The 20521-nt window shown below is 34.9% G+C and overlaps 1 protein-coding gene across 9 annotated transcripts in view; it reads right to left on the reverse strand.

Moving 5' to 3' along the window:
* SUPT3H (SPT3 homolog, SAGA and STAGA complex component) overlaps nucleotides 1-20521 on the reverse strand; it is a 283193-nt gene that overhangs the window by 260117 nt on the left and 2555 nt on the right. For 4 of the 9 annotated variants that reach the window (XM_054820111.1, XM_054820118.1, XM_054820113.1 and 1 more), the window contains exons 2-3: nucleotides 16120-16186; nucleotides 12603-12697 (exon numbers count right to left, since the gene is read on the reverse strand). In XM_054820111.1, the coding sequence (XP_054676086.1) occupies nucleotides 12603-12697; nucleotides 16120-16125 (101 nt within the window). In that variant the 5' untranslated portion in view covers nucleotides 16126-16186. Of the gene's footprint in view, nucleotides 1-1457; nucleotides 1543-12602; nucleotides 12698-16119; nucleotides 16187-20521 lie in introns of all 9 variants that reach the window. The other 5 variants (XM_054820115.1, XM_054820119.1, XM_054820116.1 and 2 more) reach the window with 2 other exon arrangements.

Raw genomic sequence — 20521 nt, forward strand, 5'->3', positions numbered from 1 at the left:
TACACACAAACAAGGAGTCAAATATAGACTGATTCATACTGAAGTATTACTATAGATTCAACATGGATAGTCATGCTTTATTTCAGGACCAAAACATACTCCTTCGAGATATTTTATCCAAATGACTCTGAATCATGGTTAAAGGAAAACAACAGGACATCTGCTAGCAATATAACATTGGTACAAAATTAAATGAGTACTTAACACATTGTCCCTTCCAGGGTCACAATACAGTCTACTAAGAGTCTATAGTATTGCATCTTCTTTTTTCAGGGGGTAAGACTGTGTCATGGCTGTTGCCTTTTTAAGTAAGAAAAAGACCCACTCATAAGCAAGCCAGCGCTTCTTCAGAAATACCCATTCAGTCTAGAAACGGAGGATGATTCAAAACCACAACTACTCAATTTTCTAAAGGTTGTACAAATCATGTTGGGGGAAAGGGGAGAAAAACAATCTGAGCTAAAAATAAGTAACAAAGAAACATTATCTTTCAGAGAAGGGTACATTAGGTCAGAAGCTGCTGCTTTTTAACACCATGAAGTGCTTATAGCTTTCTGCTCAAAAACTGAGGCAGAAAAAGTCACCATCACCAAATCAGGAGAGCAAATAAGTTGTTTGCTCAGTTTTCTCTTAAAAAAAAAAAAGCAGCTTTAAGCACAAAACTACATGTTCTGGGTACTGTTATTTTTTAAAAAACTAAAAAAACTTCATAATTGCTAACGTATTAAGAAACTGCCAATATTATTTTGTAGAATAAACACATGCCATTAGCCTATTCTCCTTCTTGTCCTTTCTTCACCCACCTCCCACTTTGCCGTTAGTTTTACTGACATTTCTGCCATCCAGTTATATCAGCACTGCTAAATTATTATTTACCATTTCTACAGCCAAGCTAAAAGAACCATTATTCAGTTATTTCACAGGCACGAGAGGTATGGAGAGGAGGACAGGTTCCCTTCTAATCACTGCAATGCCTTAGTGCATCATTATAGAAGGTCCTACAGAAACACACAAAAAGATCAAATGCTGGTCTATGGGATTTAAAATCAACTTAAAAATAATAAAAAGAGACAGTGAGATTTCATATGTAGTATACTATATATATTTGTTATATATATCTATTTTATATATATAAAAGTTAAATGGAAGAGTAAGCAGAGTAATCTGATGGAAATTAAGAGTAAATTAAGTCATTTATACACTTAGTTATAATAAAATAATTGATCGTGTTACTTATTTATAAAGTGGTAGAAACTATGTAAGAGAAGTTATTCCATCTATCATTATTTAGCTGGTTTATTGTAAGTCCCAGAGCCAGTGTGGGATTTGAGGACAAACTAATCACCTCACAGACCAATTTAGGGAGAACGTCATAATCTAAATTACTATGTTGAACTCACAATGATAGAGAAAAACACATAAACACATTTCTCTAACCGCTAAGGGCTATCTTGTACCTCCAAAGAGACAGCCATGTACCAGGGGAGGCAGACTTCAGCATCAGTCCAGCAAAACCTGGGAAGGATTATACAGCCTTTTTGCCTTAGGAAAAAGAAAAAAAGATAAGTATTGCACTCCAAAGCCATGGAGCAGATAGCTGAATGAGCCAGAAATAGCACCTAGACGACAAAGATGGTCTGAGAGAGCTACTTAGAACACAGCGCAATCAGCAGAGTTTCCTTCTGCTCCTTCTAACGCTAGTCACTTATGTACATTCTAACTGTAAATTTTCAATAAATTATCTGCTGAAACTGGAAATAATTCCATGGGGTGGAATGACTTCAGAAGAATGAAAAAGCCAATAGTAATTATAGTCTCTACTGCCCTGCTGCTCTGTATGGATAAATAATGTTCTGTAACAGCATTGCACACTGACACATAACTATCTATACTGTCAAATTAAATGTGACTAAAACGAATAAATTGAGATTGCAAGTTATGGAAGCAGCTGCAGCTTGAAAACTTCAGCAGTTAAGAACAGACACATCTGCCAGTTACAGTCATAGCTGTAGTTAAACTGGATTTTCAGGTTTAGTCTGCTGGAACTAATGTATTACAATTTATTACACTGGGGAAAAAAGTAGAAAATGCTGAGCTTGATTAATGTATTAGGTTATGGCTTAATCAGTATTTGATTACAATATATATATGCCTTCATTTAAGTAGGACAGATCATTTCCAAGTTTTAAAATCTTTTATTTAGGTATTAGATAATACCTTAAAGCAACTTGTCAAAACCTGCAACCAGAAAGTTTCTGCAATCTAAGCTCAGAATCCTGGAACCATATCTCCTAAAAATTTTCAATAAAAAAAAATTTCAAACTTGAGAAGTTGTGTGCAACTCAGAACAAACTGAGTAGAACCGTATGCATCGTAAAACTTAGAGGAATCCTTCTCATACTTATCAAAACTGATTTCGCAAATTAACTGCAAATCCTACCTTAACTTTGAATCAGCAAGAGAAAAATATAGTACTAGTAGAGCAGAAATGCAAGATATACATAACCCAGACTAATGCTAAACTTCAGTTAGTTTTGTTTATAGTAAAAACTGTTATCCAGATTAATCTCTCCAGTCTTTCCTCATAAAAACATCCTTCATGTGTTTCTTTTGCAAGCTTTCTGAGTATGAATGTAATTTTGAAATTAGTTATGGGAATGTTCTTTCACAAGTCTGTAAAGAGACCCAGCAATTTATCTGGTCTATGTAAAAGCCTGCCCAGGTACTACTCCATATGTTAATTAAGATCTTCCATTGCCTTTTGCTCCCCTCATAAGTAAAGACAGGATACCCAACAACAAAAGAGAGAAGGAAGAGATAAAAGCAGTGTATTTCAGACATGATGTTTGACACTAAGAAGGTGAAAGTTTAGGCTGCTTCAAGTGAACTCTGCTACCAAGAAGTAAAGTGAAACTGCAGTATTACAAAACAGAGGTCTGAACTAACTACACTTTAAAACGCAGTACAGAAGTGTGCTAGCCTGAAAGAATGAATTTTCAAATAGGTTCTCTACAACTCCATTTGCAACTCTTGCATCTTTTACCACCAGTTGCGCGAACCCTATCAGGCCTCCTCAGTAAACTCCTGTTGCACTAAGTACTGTGTACAGAACAGACTCTGCATTTAAAAGCTTAAAAATATCACATCACAGCAGCAGCAGAAAGCTGTAGTAATTTCTCTCTCTAATGAATGTCCTTCCTCATTTTCTCTTACCACTGATGCATTTAACAAGGTAAACAAAAAAAGCAACGCACTGACAAACAAGTACCACATCCGCCGCCCTTCCGTTGTCTCTCTACTAGAGGGGGAAAAAAAAAATTTTGATGCATGTTAGCAGAGAATGATTTCAGCTCAGTAGGCTAAACTGGTTATTTTTGAACAATGCAATCTCAGCACAATTCTGGGTTCAAATATGGTAAACAAGTATGGGACAGGATAGACAAATTCTTTACAATCCCAAATTACAGTTTGGTTAACCAGAGGGCTCCCTCAGCCAGGTCATTACTGCTGTTTTCTTCCACTATCATTCCAAATGACCTATCCAAAGTCAGATGATTTTACTGATCAACTTCAAAGCAGAAGGATAAGCATATGACCAACTGAAACCATAAGGTATCAGTCATAACAGGGTTATGTGAGTACTACCATACCTGATCATACAGTATTAATATTCAACTCAAGCACACGCTCATTGTATGTTGCATGCTATATAAATTCTGGCCCATTTTATTAAAAACAATCATCTAGACTGTCTATTCAGCATAACTTCCTGGTCACTATAATCATTTACTTGTTTCAAGTAGAATCAGGGTCTGCATGTGCTGTGCATTCCAAGAAACTCAAGACATATGAAAGCCAACACTCTAAAATCTCTCTTCTTCCCGGAGAAGAACTGAACCTGGCACAAGGGGAATGGCAGCTCTTGTATTTATGCTTGTATCTGCCTCACAAGGGCGAGTCAAGCTTATACATTCGGGTATAATAGAAAAAAACGCACAACATATAAAAACACAAAATAATCAAGGCCATGGTTTAACAACTGTGAACTGGACTTACCGGCGACAAAATCCATTATAACAAAAGAGACGTAAAAAACTCCATGTGTGTTTTGAAGGCTAGGATAACAAGTTTAGACGTTCATCAAAAACCAAGAAGCAGGCTGACTGTAACAGCTAAAAAGAATGATTTCTAGCTCTTGTCCAAAATCTTTGTCAGAGAATGTCTCTTAAAAGTTACCTCATTAAGTCATACAACAAACACTTCAGGTAAAATATGCAACAGTAAATTATGTCTTGCAACCAGCACAAAATGCATATTGTGTATTTTTCTCTTTGCATATAATCTAAGTACTTTGAGTCATTCAGATTACAATTATTTTGATATTCAAAATGGATTAAGACACAAGCACAAGCCAATCTGGCAAAGCACAGCTGCAGAAATAACATTTCTTTCACATTACACATGGTGTGCATTTCTTCAGCAGTGAGCAACAGGTTCCCTGAACTTTCTAACTGATAAGAAAACACTATTTTAGCATACATAAGCACTGTTATTATCAAACAGAATTTGCATTTCTGTATTTGAAAGTAAATTTAACATCTGATACTAGAAGAAATCAGTGAGATCTTCCAGGGCATTCAGTGCTGAACAAATTGCAATCCAACTCAAGTCAGGAAGGGTTATCCGAATACATCAGTGGAAGAAAAGATTAGTTCAGAGATCATACTTTTGATAATTTCATTTCACATTCAAAAATTTAGAATGTTATTCCTCAAGATGTTGTCATGTGAGAATGGATGAGAAATCCTAAATAAGTGGAAGAGAGTTCTAGGAACACTAATCCTTAAAAACAATTTATTTGCCTGACAAGGTTGCAACAGACAATAAAAAAAGAGTAGATTTTGGAAGATCACATTGTAAATAGGAAAGAAAAAAATAAACATTCATACCATGCAGTGTCTGTGAGTCTAAAATAAAAGTATGCTCAACCTAGACACCCCATGTGTGACCAGAAGTCTAGAACCGCTCTCTACTAGCCAGTTTGAACAGCAAATGTTATTCAAAATATTACAGTGAGAATAATCATGAAAGTTGGCTCCATTACACAGTGAGACCCCAGCATATAAGAAATTATTACTGAAAGAGTACTCCAGTGAAAAGTCTTCAAGGTCAGCAACATAGATGTTATTCTCCGTAACATACCATTTTATACTCCCAGAAGTATTTTGATACAAAAGTAAAAAAAGGAAATAAAAAGACACATATCATTGTATTAAGCTCAACAGGGAAGTCTTCCATTTGTTTTAGTTTCTCACACTCTACATACACACACAATATTTTCTATCCCTTTCCTGCAGGCAGTTTGTGCAGCACCATCAGTAGCATTACAGAGATCAAAAGTACCAGGTTAATCTTAGTAAGATGAAATAACAGTAGCAACACAAAGACAAAGCCTAACTCACTTTCTCCCATTTTTCTTGAGTACAATGAAATACAGACCACACCCCAGTAGAACTGGCAGTCACTAGTTATCAGCTTTACAAACTTCTAAAGGTATTTTGACATTAGATTTTGCGGTTTATTAATCTATTTTAACAAATGATGAGAGAAAAAATGAAAAAAGGGGAAGAAATAGAGGATATGAGCTTTGTATCCTCTATTGCTTCTGAATAACTCCCTGTAATTGTGATGCTTGTAAGCTGAAAATTAACAAAGGCAAGAATACAACTATGATTCTGAGTTTTCCTTACAGCACTGCAACTTCACCACTAACAGCAATGCCAGAGATCCATACAGTCAGGCAAAATGAATTTCTAACTTTTTTCCAACTATTGCAGTAGGCATTTATAAAAAGGACGTAAGCAAATATAAGTGTTTTTTCTATGCTCTGATAACTCTGAACTGAAACAAACTTGTTCAAATTTGCCTTTGAGCATAAACTACTGAAAACCTTTTTCATCACCAGAATTAGAGAGTTACAAGCACCTGAAAAAAGAAACTTAAAAAATGGAGTGCAAGTTACTCTTAAATCCTATCCATACCCTTCTACACAGAAACATTCAAGATGTTGCTAGTTAGCTATAGCACTCACTATCCTTATAGCTATAAATGTACCTCCAAAACCTACACATAGGTATATACAGAAAAACATGACTGAATCATGACTTCTTCACCTGATGTAGCCTTCATTAAATTTAGGAAAGACCTTCTCCAAGTTTTTTTAAGACATCAAAAGTATTCAGACAGGAATTTCATCTCTGAAATGATTCTTCATCACTTTCCCAAACTGAACACTCCAAGTTTGGGTTCAAACTTCTTGTCCTACATTCAGCATACCTGTGCTCAATATTAATTGCTTATTCTACCACTGTCTGCTAGAGAAAGAGACACTGAACAAAGAACTGTCAGTAGATTGGTGATGGATCACACATAATCTTTATCTTAACGAAATATGTTAATTCAACAGAACAAGACAGCCAGTGTGTTAGCAAAACAAGTCCTTCGCTTAGTTTTTCCTTACTTCATTCTTGTGATATATAGATGAACAGTGACACAAAATGCACATACACACCAGGCCACAAAAATGGAGAAGTGAAGGACAGGAGAAAAATTATGAATATTGCAAAAGCATTCAAATACTTCAGGAACAGGGACCACACAAACATCCCAAGAGTTGGGCAGACATGTCCAAGGACTCTTAATGAAATAAAGGTTTAATAACTAGCCTCAGTTCTTACCAAGTCTCTCCAATTATTTGCTACATGTTAAAAAAGAAAGAATAGATTATAAATAATACATTTATAAATAATAAAAACTTCATATTCCCTTTTTAAGATCTCTACTGCACATTAACACACCATAGTAGTATATTAGAGATGGGTAGAAGGTACAAGCTGGAGAAAGTTGAAATAAGAACTGGACAGATTTTCATTGTCTGGAAAGAAACAATCAATTAATAACAATACTAAATTTGATATTTATCAATGGATACTATTATTTTAATACTAACTACACCAAGTACAATGAATAACCAGAAAATCTTACATAAAACCAACAGAAACATTGTCTTCTCCACTGCCTCCATCACTACATATATCTTCATAACCCTGTAACATCAAATTTTGATTTTTGGTACAAAGTCTACCTTAAAAGCTAATTATGAAAACAGGCTTAATTTATATCCTGTATATTCAAGTTACATACAAAGGGAAGGAAAAAAAGCAGCTCTTAATGCACTTAATTCAGAATGTTACCAGACATAGTCCAAGTATTGTGGCTGAATATAGTTCAGCCTCTTGATACAGTTTAAGTAATGTATTATCAAGCTGATCATTCACATTGCCACAAGCCTGAACGATAAATATGGCCATCCATCCATTTACTTAAACCATGTATTTTTACAAAATTTTGATATCAGAAAAGCATCCTGTTTAAGCAGGTATTTAAGGTTTTCTTCCTACAAGGGCATCCTCACAGCTACTTCCCTGCACATCAGATGAATTCCAGTGGACAAAAAAACACCCTCTGATATGGAAGTTTAATAGTAATTTATACAATATCATTGGAAGATTTATCATTTGTAGGATTGGGCTCCGAATTGATGTTTAGCTGTCATAAAATTACTGGAACATGCAAAGCTAAACACTGGGTCACCTGCAGGATCAAGTTGCAGGGTGTAGGAAACTTAAGTGTTTGACTGATATTAGTCTCAAATTTATGTTTCTCATGGGAAAATTTTATTCACATGATGCTTGAAAGCATTCTGTTGAGATCCTAAACTAATCTTGGCTATCACCTCTGTATGAGTTTTCAGGGGAAAACAAAACCATACACTGAATCAATAAAAAAAACTTCTTAATTAACTTCAGATCACAGTAATTAGTATTTTTGTAAAAAGTTAAAGTAGCTTAGAAAAATCAAGATATTTTACCAATGGAAAAAAATTCTTTCTTCATTTTCAAATCGTTCAACACAAGTGTTTAGAATGTCATGGTTTCTAGAAATTCACTCTATAAGTAGTGCTTATATTACAAAATAGATTATCTCAACCAAATTACAAATTTTAACAGCTACTGTGAAATCATCATGGCTGTGAATCTACTGGGCAGAACTATAAGTGCAACTGACCTAAGGTTAGCAGTTAGTTTGGGAACAGGTTGTAGATCAGCCAAATTAAGCTTTGTAAAACAAACCTCAGTAAAATGCACTTGACATGCTGAAAGCTTTTTTTTTTGAATTATTAACACCTACTGCTGTAAGTTCTATGGTAACATAATAAAATATCCAAATACAAATAAAGGATGTGGGAGCCAAAGCAAAATCTACATAGCATTATGCTCTTTTAAATGATTGTAAGATAAAAATCAAATAATTCCAAAGTCTTAGCAATTAAAAGCCAAATATACCCATGCAAAAGGCAGTGCGCTGTAAATTGACATGTGTTTGGGACAGTCTGATACTTCTAATTAAAATCTGTATATCTCAAGGTAATTAGCATATTAAGTACTATCACCAGTTATACTTACTACTATTTATGCAGGCATTAGACATGACACACAACAGATCATTTTTTTCCTGACAAATAAAAATGTCTTCAAATCCAAGTAAATATTTTAAATATTCTTAATCGGTGGAAATACAGAACCATTTTATTTATAAATACATATATATGTATACTATGAAACACTTTTAAAAATTTTAAGACAGCTTTTCTGCAGTATTTTGGGACTTCATTTCAGGACTCCTATACGTACCCTGCCTTCTCAAATTTACCAGAAAAATATTTGTGAGCTTATAAAAACACAATTCTACAAAAGGATTCAGCTCATTCCCTAGTGCCGTGGTTCAAAATTAGATGTAGCACATGGATAATCTCCTCACCTTAAACAGCATTACTCACAAGCTTAACATTACACATAGACTTAGACATTTCAGGGGATCAAACCCTGAGTCAACACTTAAGTGCTGTAAATTATAAACTAATCAAAGATACCACCTTCAGACTGTGAGGTACTGTTATCCACAGACTTTCAGATCTCACTACTGGGTTATAACAGGATTTGATATTCTACTTCAAAAAGATAGTTTTTCTACATTCTCTCCGCCTTTTAAATCCCTACAATCCAACGGCCCATTTTTTAGCATCAGCACAAACTACCAATGCCATTCTGGATGAGCACCCAACGTCCCTATACGACTCATTTCTCACAAGTTCATCTTCTTGCTGCGTGCATTTTTTTGTTGAGAAAGGCAGGATAAGTTGAAGTTACTTTTCATATTACTCCATACAGATGACAATCCATAGGAAATAGCTGATCCTATTCAACTTCACAATAACAAACTATGTAGAAATAGTTTGGGTTTTTTTTAAGAAAGTTGTTACCTTTTTTGCACTGTAATGCTCTGGCTTTTACTATTTCCCAGGGTCTTAAGATGACAGCATGGATTTGTTATAAATTGCCTAAATGGGAGAATTTGTAACTTCCTAAATTATGTAGTTTATAAAAAATGTCAGCTTCTGTCAGAGCCTGGAAAGTTCTTTTAAAGTGGTAACTTCATTTTGCAGTCCTGGCCAAAAGAAACAGCTGTCTTTTTTTTTTCTCCACATGGTTCATCCCTGGCACTTTATCATTTCAAAAGTCTCCTTTTTTTTTTTCCAGCAAACAATAAAAATGTAACTTTCAATGTGCTCATTACATTCAAGGAATTTCTTCAGTTCCTACTAGTTAATGAATCTGTGAAAACTGTTACTCTAAAGCACAGGAGATCTGTTTGCATAGCTTTCAAAGTATAACTACAGCAGTTCTGAAGCAAAAGGAAAATGTCTATTTCTTCCAATTATATGGCCAACAATAACTTCTACATTCTGACAGAATCATGTGTATACTGGCGGGAAGGGTAGTTTCAAAAAAACTTTATCGGGAAGTCCACAATTAAATAAAATGCAGGCTCCTCAGATACTGATCCGAATTGATGCACAGGCTTCTTTGACTCCAAACTTCACAGCTGCTCTTTTGTTTTTTAAACACAGTCACAGTTATTTTCTCCACCAAGAACAACACTTATATTTTTCAGTGTAGATGACTACAATAGATGTGAGCAATAACTAAACAGAATTCTCTTGAATGACAGAACTAATATTTTATTATCTGAAAAAAATTCAATACAGCAAACCACTGGGTTCGTAACAAAGTATTCATCTACTTTAGAAGATTCGGCACACAGGAAACAATTATCTCATTTGCATTACACTGAAACATACTCTAGTGGGATGTATCCCATGCTTCACTTAATCTAGTAGTGTCTTAGGGACACTTAACTGAAAACAAATTGTATCTTCTACTTTTGGACAAGGAACTCTGTAGAATTTAATGGAGGCAAGTAATTCCTTTCATATCTACTGCCCATGTAGCAATTCAAATCAGAAAATGTTACATGAGAGCGAAGGTGAATCTACAACATATGACAGAACAAGCAAGACAGCATTCTTCTCACCACCATTAATCTGCGTAAAATCCTGCAGCTCCTGAAAGTAGCAGCAAGAGGAGACTGTTAGGAGTAGGTTGAGTGCCAGAGAGCTAGGAAGGAGGGGGATTTGTATTGTCATGTCCATAACTGACCAAAACAAAACAAACGCAGTTCAATTGTAGCCTCAAGTGACTTGAAACACCTTTTTGCTCCAAAATGAACTTCCTCTCAAGTACAACAGAAGTAAAAACAGAGAGCGTATCTGGTATGATACAGCAATACTAAGTATTTCTATTATGTTGAAAAGCCAAATGCAGTTTTTATACTGGTAAATGATTATTATCTCTGGAGGCTTGAAATAATTTACCTTCTTTATGGTTATGGAAGGCAACTGGCAGAAAAAAAATAATAATATGCATTTATAAATAAAAATAAAGCTTTAACATTCCTCCTGTCAATCCTCAGCTCTAACACAATGGAAAGGGGAAGGAGGAGAATAGAACATTTCAGATAAGACTATCTAAAATTTTTAAACTTGCACAAGGTAATATATTAAAAGCCACATTCATTAATAGATATTCAACAACTAATGATCTGAAGTAAAACGATCAAAAGGATAGTATCACTGTAACAGTGAGGATGCATCCATAGCTTTAATAAATAAAATTTCCCTGTCATTGAAACATAGTTACCCATCTATGGGTCAGAAGGTGGATGCTCTAACTATTTTGATTTTTATATAGCTGATTGAAAATTAGTAAAAAAAAAAATGTGAAGGAACACTGTAAAAAGAAGCTCTCAAATATGGAGCGTTTTCAGTGATCTTGCCAAAGTAAAGATCAGTAGCCCAAAATTAATTCCCTGTTAACTTCATCCTACTTTACCTCATCTTATCTTAAAGAACATCCTGGACAGACTTTCAGAGCTAAAATGAGTGAAGAGAGCCAATGAATACCACTGTCTTTTGAAACCATAGATTTATGTCTCAGTACTCTGGGACTAGCTTTCTTCATTTCATTTTCAACTCTGACAAACGAACATAGAGAAAAATTCTTTAAGACACTTTTGCAAGATTTCATAAAGCAAAGCTCCCTTTTATGTGCAGCTGACCTCAGCAATTGGCAAATGTGCACCCTCTCCCTGCCCCATAAGTTAACATTCATAATCATGTATTTTTTTAAAAAGGTACAATTTAGACATGAGCCACTACCGCCAAGCTATCTGCAGCCTTAGAGGTTAGATATCTTTTAGCTCTAAGTTGAAATATTCTTTAAAGCATTTGATAAATCAGAAGCATGAATTCACATGGAAACAAGCTCATTACTTCCCCACCACCCCCATCCTGACAGTACAGTGTCTTGGATTCACGTAGAAAGGGGAAAAAATGCCATATAGTGGAGGTGAAATTTTTGATGAATATGTTGCTTTCCACCAAATGAAGATTTGCAGTCAGCCCAGCGTAGTAGGCTACCAGTCAAGATAAAGATTTCTTCTACAGAAGGAATCCTTCTGATTATGCAAGTATCTAAGACTGACAAAACCCACCTGTTTAAATAACATTCAAGGTGTTATAAGTGGTAAACTACAAAAATCATTTAATATCACAGCTTGGAGCTGGGTTTCTAAAAGCCTACCATTAATTTACAACAACAAACAACTTATCTTTTTAACAATTTTACTTCCTATCTGCCAAAACCCAGTTATTTACAACTTAATTATTTACATCTTAATTTCATCACAATGTCATGGTCTCAGTCTACCTCTCTGTATTAGCACTGAAAGATGGTAATATATGCATATGTGCATATATGTGCATATATGACAATAGGAAGCTTAGCTTTCTTGGATGAAGGACTGAGAAATAAGTCTCTAATGACTTCTAAAGTAATATGAAAAATGCATTTCTTTACTCAGCAGGACTTCCTCTCCTTTCAACACAGCACGTGTTTTTTATTCATCTAACTCACCTCTGAATCACAAAGTACAATTACAAATCAGAAGTAAAATTCTAACAGTTCCATCACAGATACCTGCTCTTCTTTCCCCCCGTCACCCTTAAACACACATTCTAAGAAACCAGCTAAAAGGTGCATACAAAATGTAGATATTACCAGATATTTAAACTGATTACTTACATCATACTTTGCAATTCAGGCGTAAAGCTTGTCGATTTTCTTCCACCGCTTGAAGAGGCAATCGTTGACATTGGGCTAGCCACAGTGCTGCTCATCTGAGTAAACAAAGAAGTAACAGCACTTAAAATACTTACATTTTATTTTAAAGAGAGTATATGTATGCTTCACACTAGATACTAAAAAGGGAAGAAAAGCTTTTTGGGGTAGACTTGAACGCAAAGACTGTGCATGCAAAAAGAAGCCTGAGACACTGTAGAAAACATAAGAGAGTTGATGTTTACTGTAACCAAAGTATTGGAAATGTGCTATTTTTAAAAATATCATCTCAGCAACCCATTTAGAGGTACCCTAGGAGCACCAATGGAAAACTATTAAGATAAAACCACTGTTATTCTGGAATACATGGTATTCATGGACACCAGTATCTTGATACTCAAAACATCCTTTTATATTCCTGCAGTATATATTCCTAAGCACCAGTAAGTCATATCCATACTGTCTCCACTGAGACCAAGAGGAGTAAAACAAAATCTCAGAAAAAGCCAGATAAATCCTGATGAGCACCAAGATCACAAGCTTCCTTCCTAAAATGCCAGCTTTATGTACACATATTGCTTTAGCCTTCAAAACAGAAATGCATCAAGAGTGGGACCTGAATATCATCATAATATTTATATGACTAAAGATACTATCTTTATACAAAATGTTTTACGGCTTTTCTATACACATTTCTCATTAAAAACTCCAACCTAAACCCAGGACAGTTCCACTCTTATTCTATGAATTCTCTATCACATCTACATTTTCCTCTTTAATAAAAGGCAAGTCAAATGCCTTTACATAATTTCATTTTTAAAAATAATTTACTAAAACATTGACAAATCAAAGTTTATCTAATTATGGAAAACTATAAATATAGAATAGGGAGTTTCATTTTTCCCTTCAAGAATTTTTTTTAACAAAGAAGTGCACACACTATGTAAGTCTCCTGCTAAACAGAATATATTCCCACTACGTTTCTTCCTCTTCTGGTTTGCTGCACACTAGTAACAGTTGAGGTGTACTGCTCATTTCTTGTACTATTAGTAGTAGCTGTAGTAATGACAGTGAAAACCATATGTTAATATAGTTTGCTTTGCTGTAAGACCTCTAAAGACGTCCTGCCTTTCTCCACTTTTAAATTTTATAATTAAGATTGTGTTTTAGGGAAGAAATCTGTCTAAAAGTACATGACCAGATTTCTATTAAATGCCATTAAAAGCATCGCAATAAATCACAAATATTATGCTTTGGTTTAAGAAAACTTGTAATACTCTAAGTACAAAGTGTAAGATACTTTCAGAGACTAACAAAAGAATTAGTGTTTTGAAAGGCTAATGACATAAAAGCATGAGGATGAACAACAAAAATAAGAATAAGTTTATGCACTTAGATACATTTACTTTTTTTATTAATGCTTTCAAGTACATTTTCACAGACTTCTGTTCAGATTCTAATTTGGGTACCCATCCTGCAAGCACTTAGGCACATGTGTAACTTTAATCACAAGTTTACTCCCACTGAAGTCTGATTTTAATCACATGAGTAGTTATGCACCAGGCTTAAGTGTTGGCAGGATCCTGCCATAATCAGCAGTTACCAAAGAGTCATATAATCTAAACAGTCAAATTAGTGAGTTTAAAAAAAAGAGTAAAAAAAAAAGTCTATCACATGAAGGAAGGTGACAGTATTTCTAGGAAAGCTCTATGTACACATGGAAGGGAGTGAAGAGGAAGCTGCAATGGTACTCAGGAACAGCCCAAAGATTTTGAAGTTTATACATGTTTTCTTGTTCATTATTTGATTGGGACTGATTATGATGCTTTTTAGCAGCTATATATTTATATCCAATATCACAGTATCAATATTCCTAAATATAAATTAATACACTGTAAATTCTGTATTTTCCCCAGACCCAAGAGAAAGTAGTTAGGGGAACACCTCAGTTAATACTTTCTAAAAAGAACTGTAGAAAAAATTCTGAAACATACCAATCATATGTGCCTTAAAGTTTAAAAGCTGAACAGCATACAAAGACTTAAGGGGTTTTTTTTTAAGGGGTTGGGTTTTTTTTCAGCTACCTACATCACTTAAAGCATATGGCTTATTTTCCATGGCAGACATTTTGCTTTATCCATGAGGTTCAGTTCTGCTAATCTATGAAGCATTCTCACAAAATTCCGAAAAAAACCCCATGTGACAATTCCATAGTTGTCTCGTCACAGCATAACATCTGTGATTCATGCATGTCCTACTTTGGAGTTAATACTTCTTAAGGTTCCTGCCCTCCAAGTGGACAAGAAGAGTTTAATTAAAAAAACTTGGAGGGCTGTACATCTGTATAAGTATCAGTAGGTTTGAGAGCTGAAAGCTTCTCAGCTACTGCCTCGCTAAAAACTTAGTCTTCCGACTGCAACCAAATGATTTAACTTTCAAATCAAGCAGGTGTACAGCATTTTTTTGACATAAAAAACCAACAGCTTGTCAGGCTTCATCAGACCCTTTACAATAATTACTTCCACAGCCCATGTTTTGTTTGATGGTTTAGATAATTAACTTCTTTACACATCAAAGTCCCATTGTCCGTATGTTCTATTTCCTTTCTTCCGGACATTTAAAAAAAAAATCATTCAAAAGCAGAAGCACTCTCAAATCAATTTTCTTCAATAAATACAGTTAACATGGAACTGAAAGGCCTACTGTAATCTTCAATGGGTCAATATACTGTATTTGTTTTAGCTCCAAACTTAGATGCAGCTGTTTGCCATATTCTACAAAATGAATTCAGATGTTCAGATTAGGTCACAGATTATTTCAACATGCCGTATTTTAATCATGAACTCTGGCAGGGAGAAGATAGCTTCTGATTAACACTATTTGGACTAGTAATTATGAGTTCCCATCCAAATAGGTCCAGCTTTTATAAATTTTTTTCCCATAAGTAAAATATTGCAATCAAACCTATAATAAAAAAAATATACATTAAACAATATATATAATCATTGATATAAATATTTTAAAGCATCTACTGTAATGTCAATGTCTCTTACATTAAAGAGTCACAACAGAAAACAGTATTTGTCCCATATGTATCAGCAGAACAGTTCTCCATTGAGGGAAACAAATTCTGTCATTTCTCATCAAGTTTAGGCCCATCCTTCTCATCAAGGTAAGATACCTGGGCAGACTTTCATTTCACAGCCATCCTTCATATCCATATCCACTCTGAAATTACCAAGCAATACTAACTCACATCGATGGTTGTCCAATCAATACACCATCTATATAACCCATCTATTTATTCAAGATCCAGTTGAGAGACATTAAAGAACTGAAATTCTGCTGCTCCTAAAACTTGAATTTAATATACAGGCTACACATCTAGCCCATAACTGTAGAGCACTAAATCTCCAAGCTATTTCTTATCATTTGGGACACATATGAGCAGTCTTAAAATACATATCTATACAGTCAATACCTCCATTGTTTGAAGTACTACTCAAGTACTTTCACCAAGCACCATTGCCAAAATGTCACAGGAGGATCTAAGAGAAAGGTACATGCAAACAGTCACTACAGAACAGTCCTCCAATACAGCTGTTCAATAATCAGGAAGAGCAAACTTTAATATTACTACAGCTTTCACTTCACATAAAAAAGAAATAGGTCTAAACTCAGTCAGTTTAAAATAAAAGCGGAGTCTCACAGACTTTCTGATGTCTCTGTTACAGGCTAAAGAAAGTGCAGAATTACCCAAAAAAAGATGTGTCTCTGCATAAATTTTTTTACATTAAATAACACATTAGAGTAGAATTTACTGTTATGATGACTTAATTCATTAAACATACATCTAATGTGGTTACTGCATCACTCCTCTTTCTTGCCTTTCATAAATACATTTTGCATATAACCTGAAATCATGCAAAAATTTAAAAAGATGGACATTTTCATTTATATAAACCCAAACAAAACAGCATGGAAACAAAAGCCAAGACAACTATGAATTAACACAAAATTAAAATTAATGCTTTAGTCTTCACACCCCCTACTTCAGAGTAATTAGGTTAACTAGTCTGTTACCACTAAGTATTTTACTGCATGCATGGCCTCACCAACAGACAAGAGAGTATAAGAAACAGTCTTGTAGGACTGGAGATGTAAGAACTTAATTAACTACAGGAAATACAGATTTTTTTGTTAGTGCGCTTCTTTAAAAAAAAAAAACCCCAAACCCACAACTGTAAACCCTGTTGAACACATGCAAGACTGGCTTTCTAAGTGTATGCTCAAAATGCTAAAAAAAAAATTAAAAATCATTAAAAAGACAGTTAAAAACCCCAATAATCCATAACCAAATACTGGAGTACATATATTGTTTTGTTGATCATCCGCTCTCCCAGTAGCATGGAATAATTGAAAATTAAAACACCAAGTATTAAGTCCTCAAGTTCTCCTGAGTTGTTCAAGCAGACTAGAACCAGAAACACTCTAAAGGGTCTCAGATAAGCACCATGCATGCATGACCCAGATTTTAAAACAAATTAGTGATTCAAAATGTATAATGAAACTCCTTTATCATCCACTAACTTTTGCAGGTCCAAAAAATCCACTTCTTGTGTAACAAGTAAGAAATGGCTTTGCTTATAGGCAGTAAGATGAATAACTTCCATAGGCCCTAAACACGGCCTCTTAGAAGCCAAGTAGATAAAGCAAAGGCACAAACTTTCAAGGAACAGCCAGACCGAGCCCAGGATGAGAAGCAATCTGTGGGCAGGCAGTGACACATCTGCATCAGGTCTGCACACAATAATATTGTTCAAAGCTAGGGATGCAATCTCAGGTTTTTTTCATTTTTTAATTAATTAACAAAGTATCACAAAGTGGAACGCATGCACTATTCATGCTAAGGATAACACATTACATCTGCTACTGCTGCTTCCATTATTACCTCACTAGATGCTTATGATATTTCTTTCTGGTATTCGCTTTAAAATAAAACTATTCATCTTATAGTTGTCAATGCACAGCCCAGCTTTCACCACCCAGACAAATAAGCATCTCATCTTTAACGGTGACACTCTTTCTTGGAACGAAACACGCTTGGAAAGGCCACACGAATACAAGGCACACAACTGAACATCATTTCCCCCTTTCCATTTATAAGGCGACTCCCATTTACAAGTTACAGAAGAAACATGCACATCTGATAACAAAGAGTAAACCAAATTTTCAAATATATGGAGGCATAGATTTTGGTCCAAAGAATAAAATGCATCTTATTGATTTTATCCTTAAAACTGTCCTGTTCCACATCCCTGGAGATAAAATAATCCTAGATGTTTGTTTCTACATCTCATAGGAAAGTATCTTTGTGCATTAATTTTACTGAAGACCAGTAAACAAGCACAACTCTCTCACTGACTTTGCAGGGAAAGAAAAGTCACTAACCAAGTGCAGACTAAAGCATAAAGCATCTGACTATTCTGCGTAACAACCGCCGTATTTTACTTAAAGTTACTCAGCATGGCCTCATATTTTAAGCTATTATTTGTCCATCCATGAGTAGACATGACAGTTATTTAAGCCTCTTCTGAAACAGACCACAGAATGGTCTGGACTACTGAAAGAATATTAATACACAGATGTAACTATTTGAGATTGAGAAACATACAGCATAATCTTACATGAGAGGTATGCCTCCACATCTGGAGATGTTTACAAACAGTTCTCATAGTTTCTGCCTCGAGTCTTCTAATCAGAGCTCTGTCCTTCCCCAGAAGTGATTTATTTATTTATTTTTAACGAAGAAAGCAGGGAAAATGAATCTAATGTACATGCCCACCTCCCTCTGAACTGAATGTACAGCAATTTTGCAGAACTCCATGCCACTTTTGGTAGTTAATGGCACTGCAAATTAAGCACCAATGACTTTTTTTTTTCCTTCCTAAAACTGCTTTTTAACATCATGGTGTAAAGACCAGACAATCTGTAACTAACAGCAAAGTTTCCATAGCTTCCAGAATCTTTTTCATAGAAAAAGATTGGCTCCTGTAACCACAACTTTGTTTGAATTAGCAATTATTTTTTCAAAATTCATTACTTTTGTAGTATTCTGACTCTTCCATACCAATTATTTAATAATTGCATAGACATGCAATTTAGTGACCATGACCTTCCTGCATAATCATTGATAATTTTCACTGAAGGAGATATAAGGTGTGCTTGCAAGTCTAACGATAAAAAACAACTTCAAATCACTAGGAACTTACATACTTGACTCCAGGGTGCAAAGATGAACAAACCCCAACCTGTAACTTACTCAGTATTTTCCTCTACTGAAGAGTACAACATTTCTATATGAATATGCAGATGTCAAGTCAGTTCTGTCAGTACGCTTTACTGCTTATTTGCCAACAAGCAAATCCATTAGTCACTACAGTTCCCATCTACCTTTAGATCCATCTTAAAATTTAAGGTTTTGCTAATGCACAATCAAGTTCACCCCCTTCTTACCATTAGCTTTAAACTATACTTTCCTGGGTATCATTTCTCTCTTTAGATCTTTGTCTGCCTTCATCTGTTCAACTCCTTTCAAGATGGCATTATCTTCCCAAGCTATCACTGATTACATCAGTCCTCCTCCTTTCACATCACCCCAAGCTGGGTTTAGTTCACTATTTGAAATACAATTAAAAATAACTTCATAATATAGTTCTACCCTGATCTTAATCAAACATTCTGGCCTATCAGGAATTTCATCCTTTGCCCCATTGCTGCCCTCAAGTTAGGGCATCAATGTATGTATCCAAAATTCCTAATCAAGAATGACTAGCCAAATACATGGCTGAGATTATAAGAATTTTCTCCAGTTGTTATTGTTGAACTGTTCCTCTCCTTTCTGAAATCACTGCTTATCAGCATGTCTAAATTCTCTAGAGCAGTAAATGCCTATCCCCGTTGTTGCTTATTTGTACAACACCTAGCACAAGGAAAACTACAGAAAAAACAGCCGCAGCTTTAATATAAATTACAACCATGAAAATTAGTTCTTAAAAAGTAGGTCTAACAGTAAGTCAGTAACATTCAGGACACAAACCCCTTTCAGGGATCTCACAGTCACAGATGATGTCCAATAGGTTTCTGCTAAAATGTATTCTTGGTTACTTGAAAACACACATTTTTCTTCACTATTTAAGCACATGATTTTTAAAAGCACTTAACATTGGAGAGCTGTATTGATAAGACTTATGATTTACCTAAGAGACATCAGCAAGAGTTAGGCCAATACCTAGGTGCTTCAAATCACCTCTTCCATACAAGCTCCTGGCCTCTTTTTACCTTTACTGTTACTTCTTCTATGACAGTTTAAGGAGCTGTGTGAACTAGAAACTTTGCAATTGACTTTGTGAATGTCTGATTGTAATCAAACATCATACTTCAAACGTATGCAAAATACAGGGCTAGAGAAAAGCCAAAGGTTACTTAGAAATTTATTCTGCATTAGCTTGCAAATGAACACATACTAAGATTACTTCAAATTAATGATTACATGTAGCACTACAAACACCAGTTATCCAAAACACAGATTACAGATCTAATCAGTATCATTTTCAGTACCTTTGACATGCAGTTTTCTGATAAGCTTGTAACTGAGTCACTGCTGCCTGGTTCCATGAGAACATAGGCCTAACTAGTTTCCTTTTCTTTACATCCTTCATATATCTACACATTTGGATATTTCACAATTGCAACAAGAGCATCAACTCAATTAGTTTCTATGGTATAATTACACTGCTTGGGTTTGGCCTCATGCCTTAAAACACCCTTGCAATAATGACCTAGAAAGACACTGTCTAGCTAGTCTCACTGCTTGAGGGCAT

This window comes from Grus americana, chromosome 3 (genome assembly GCF_028858705.1).
Source record: "Grus americana isolate bGruAme1 chromosome 3, bGruAme1.mat, whole genome shotgun sequence".
NCBI classification, from domain to species: Eukaryota; Metazoa; Chordata; class Aves; order Gruiformes; family Gruidae; genus Grus; species Grus americana.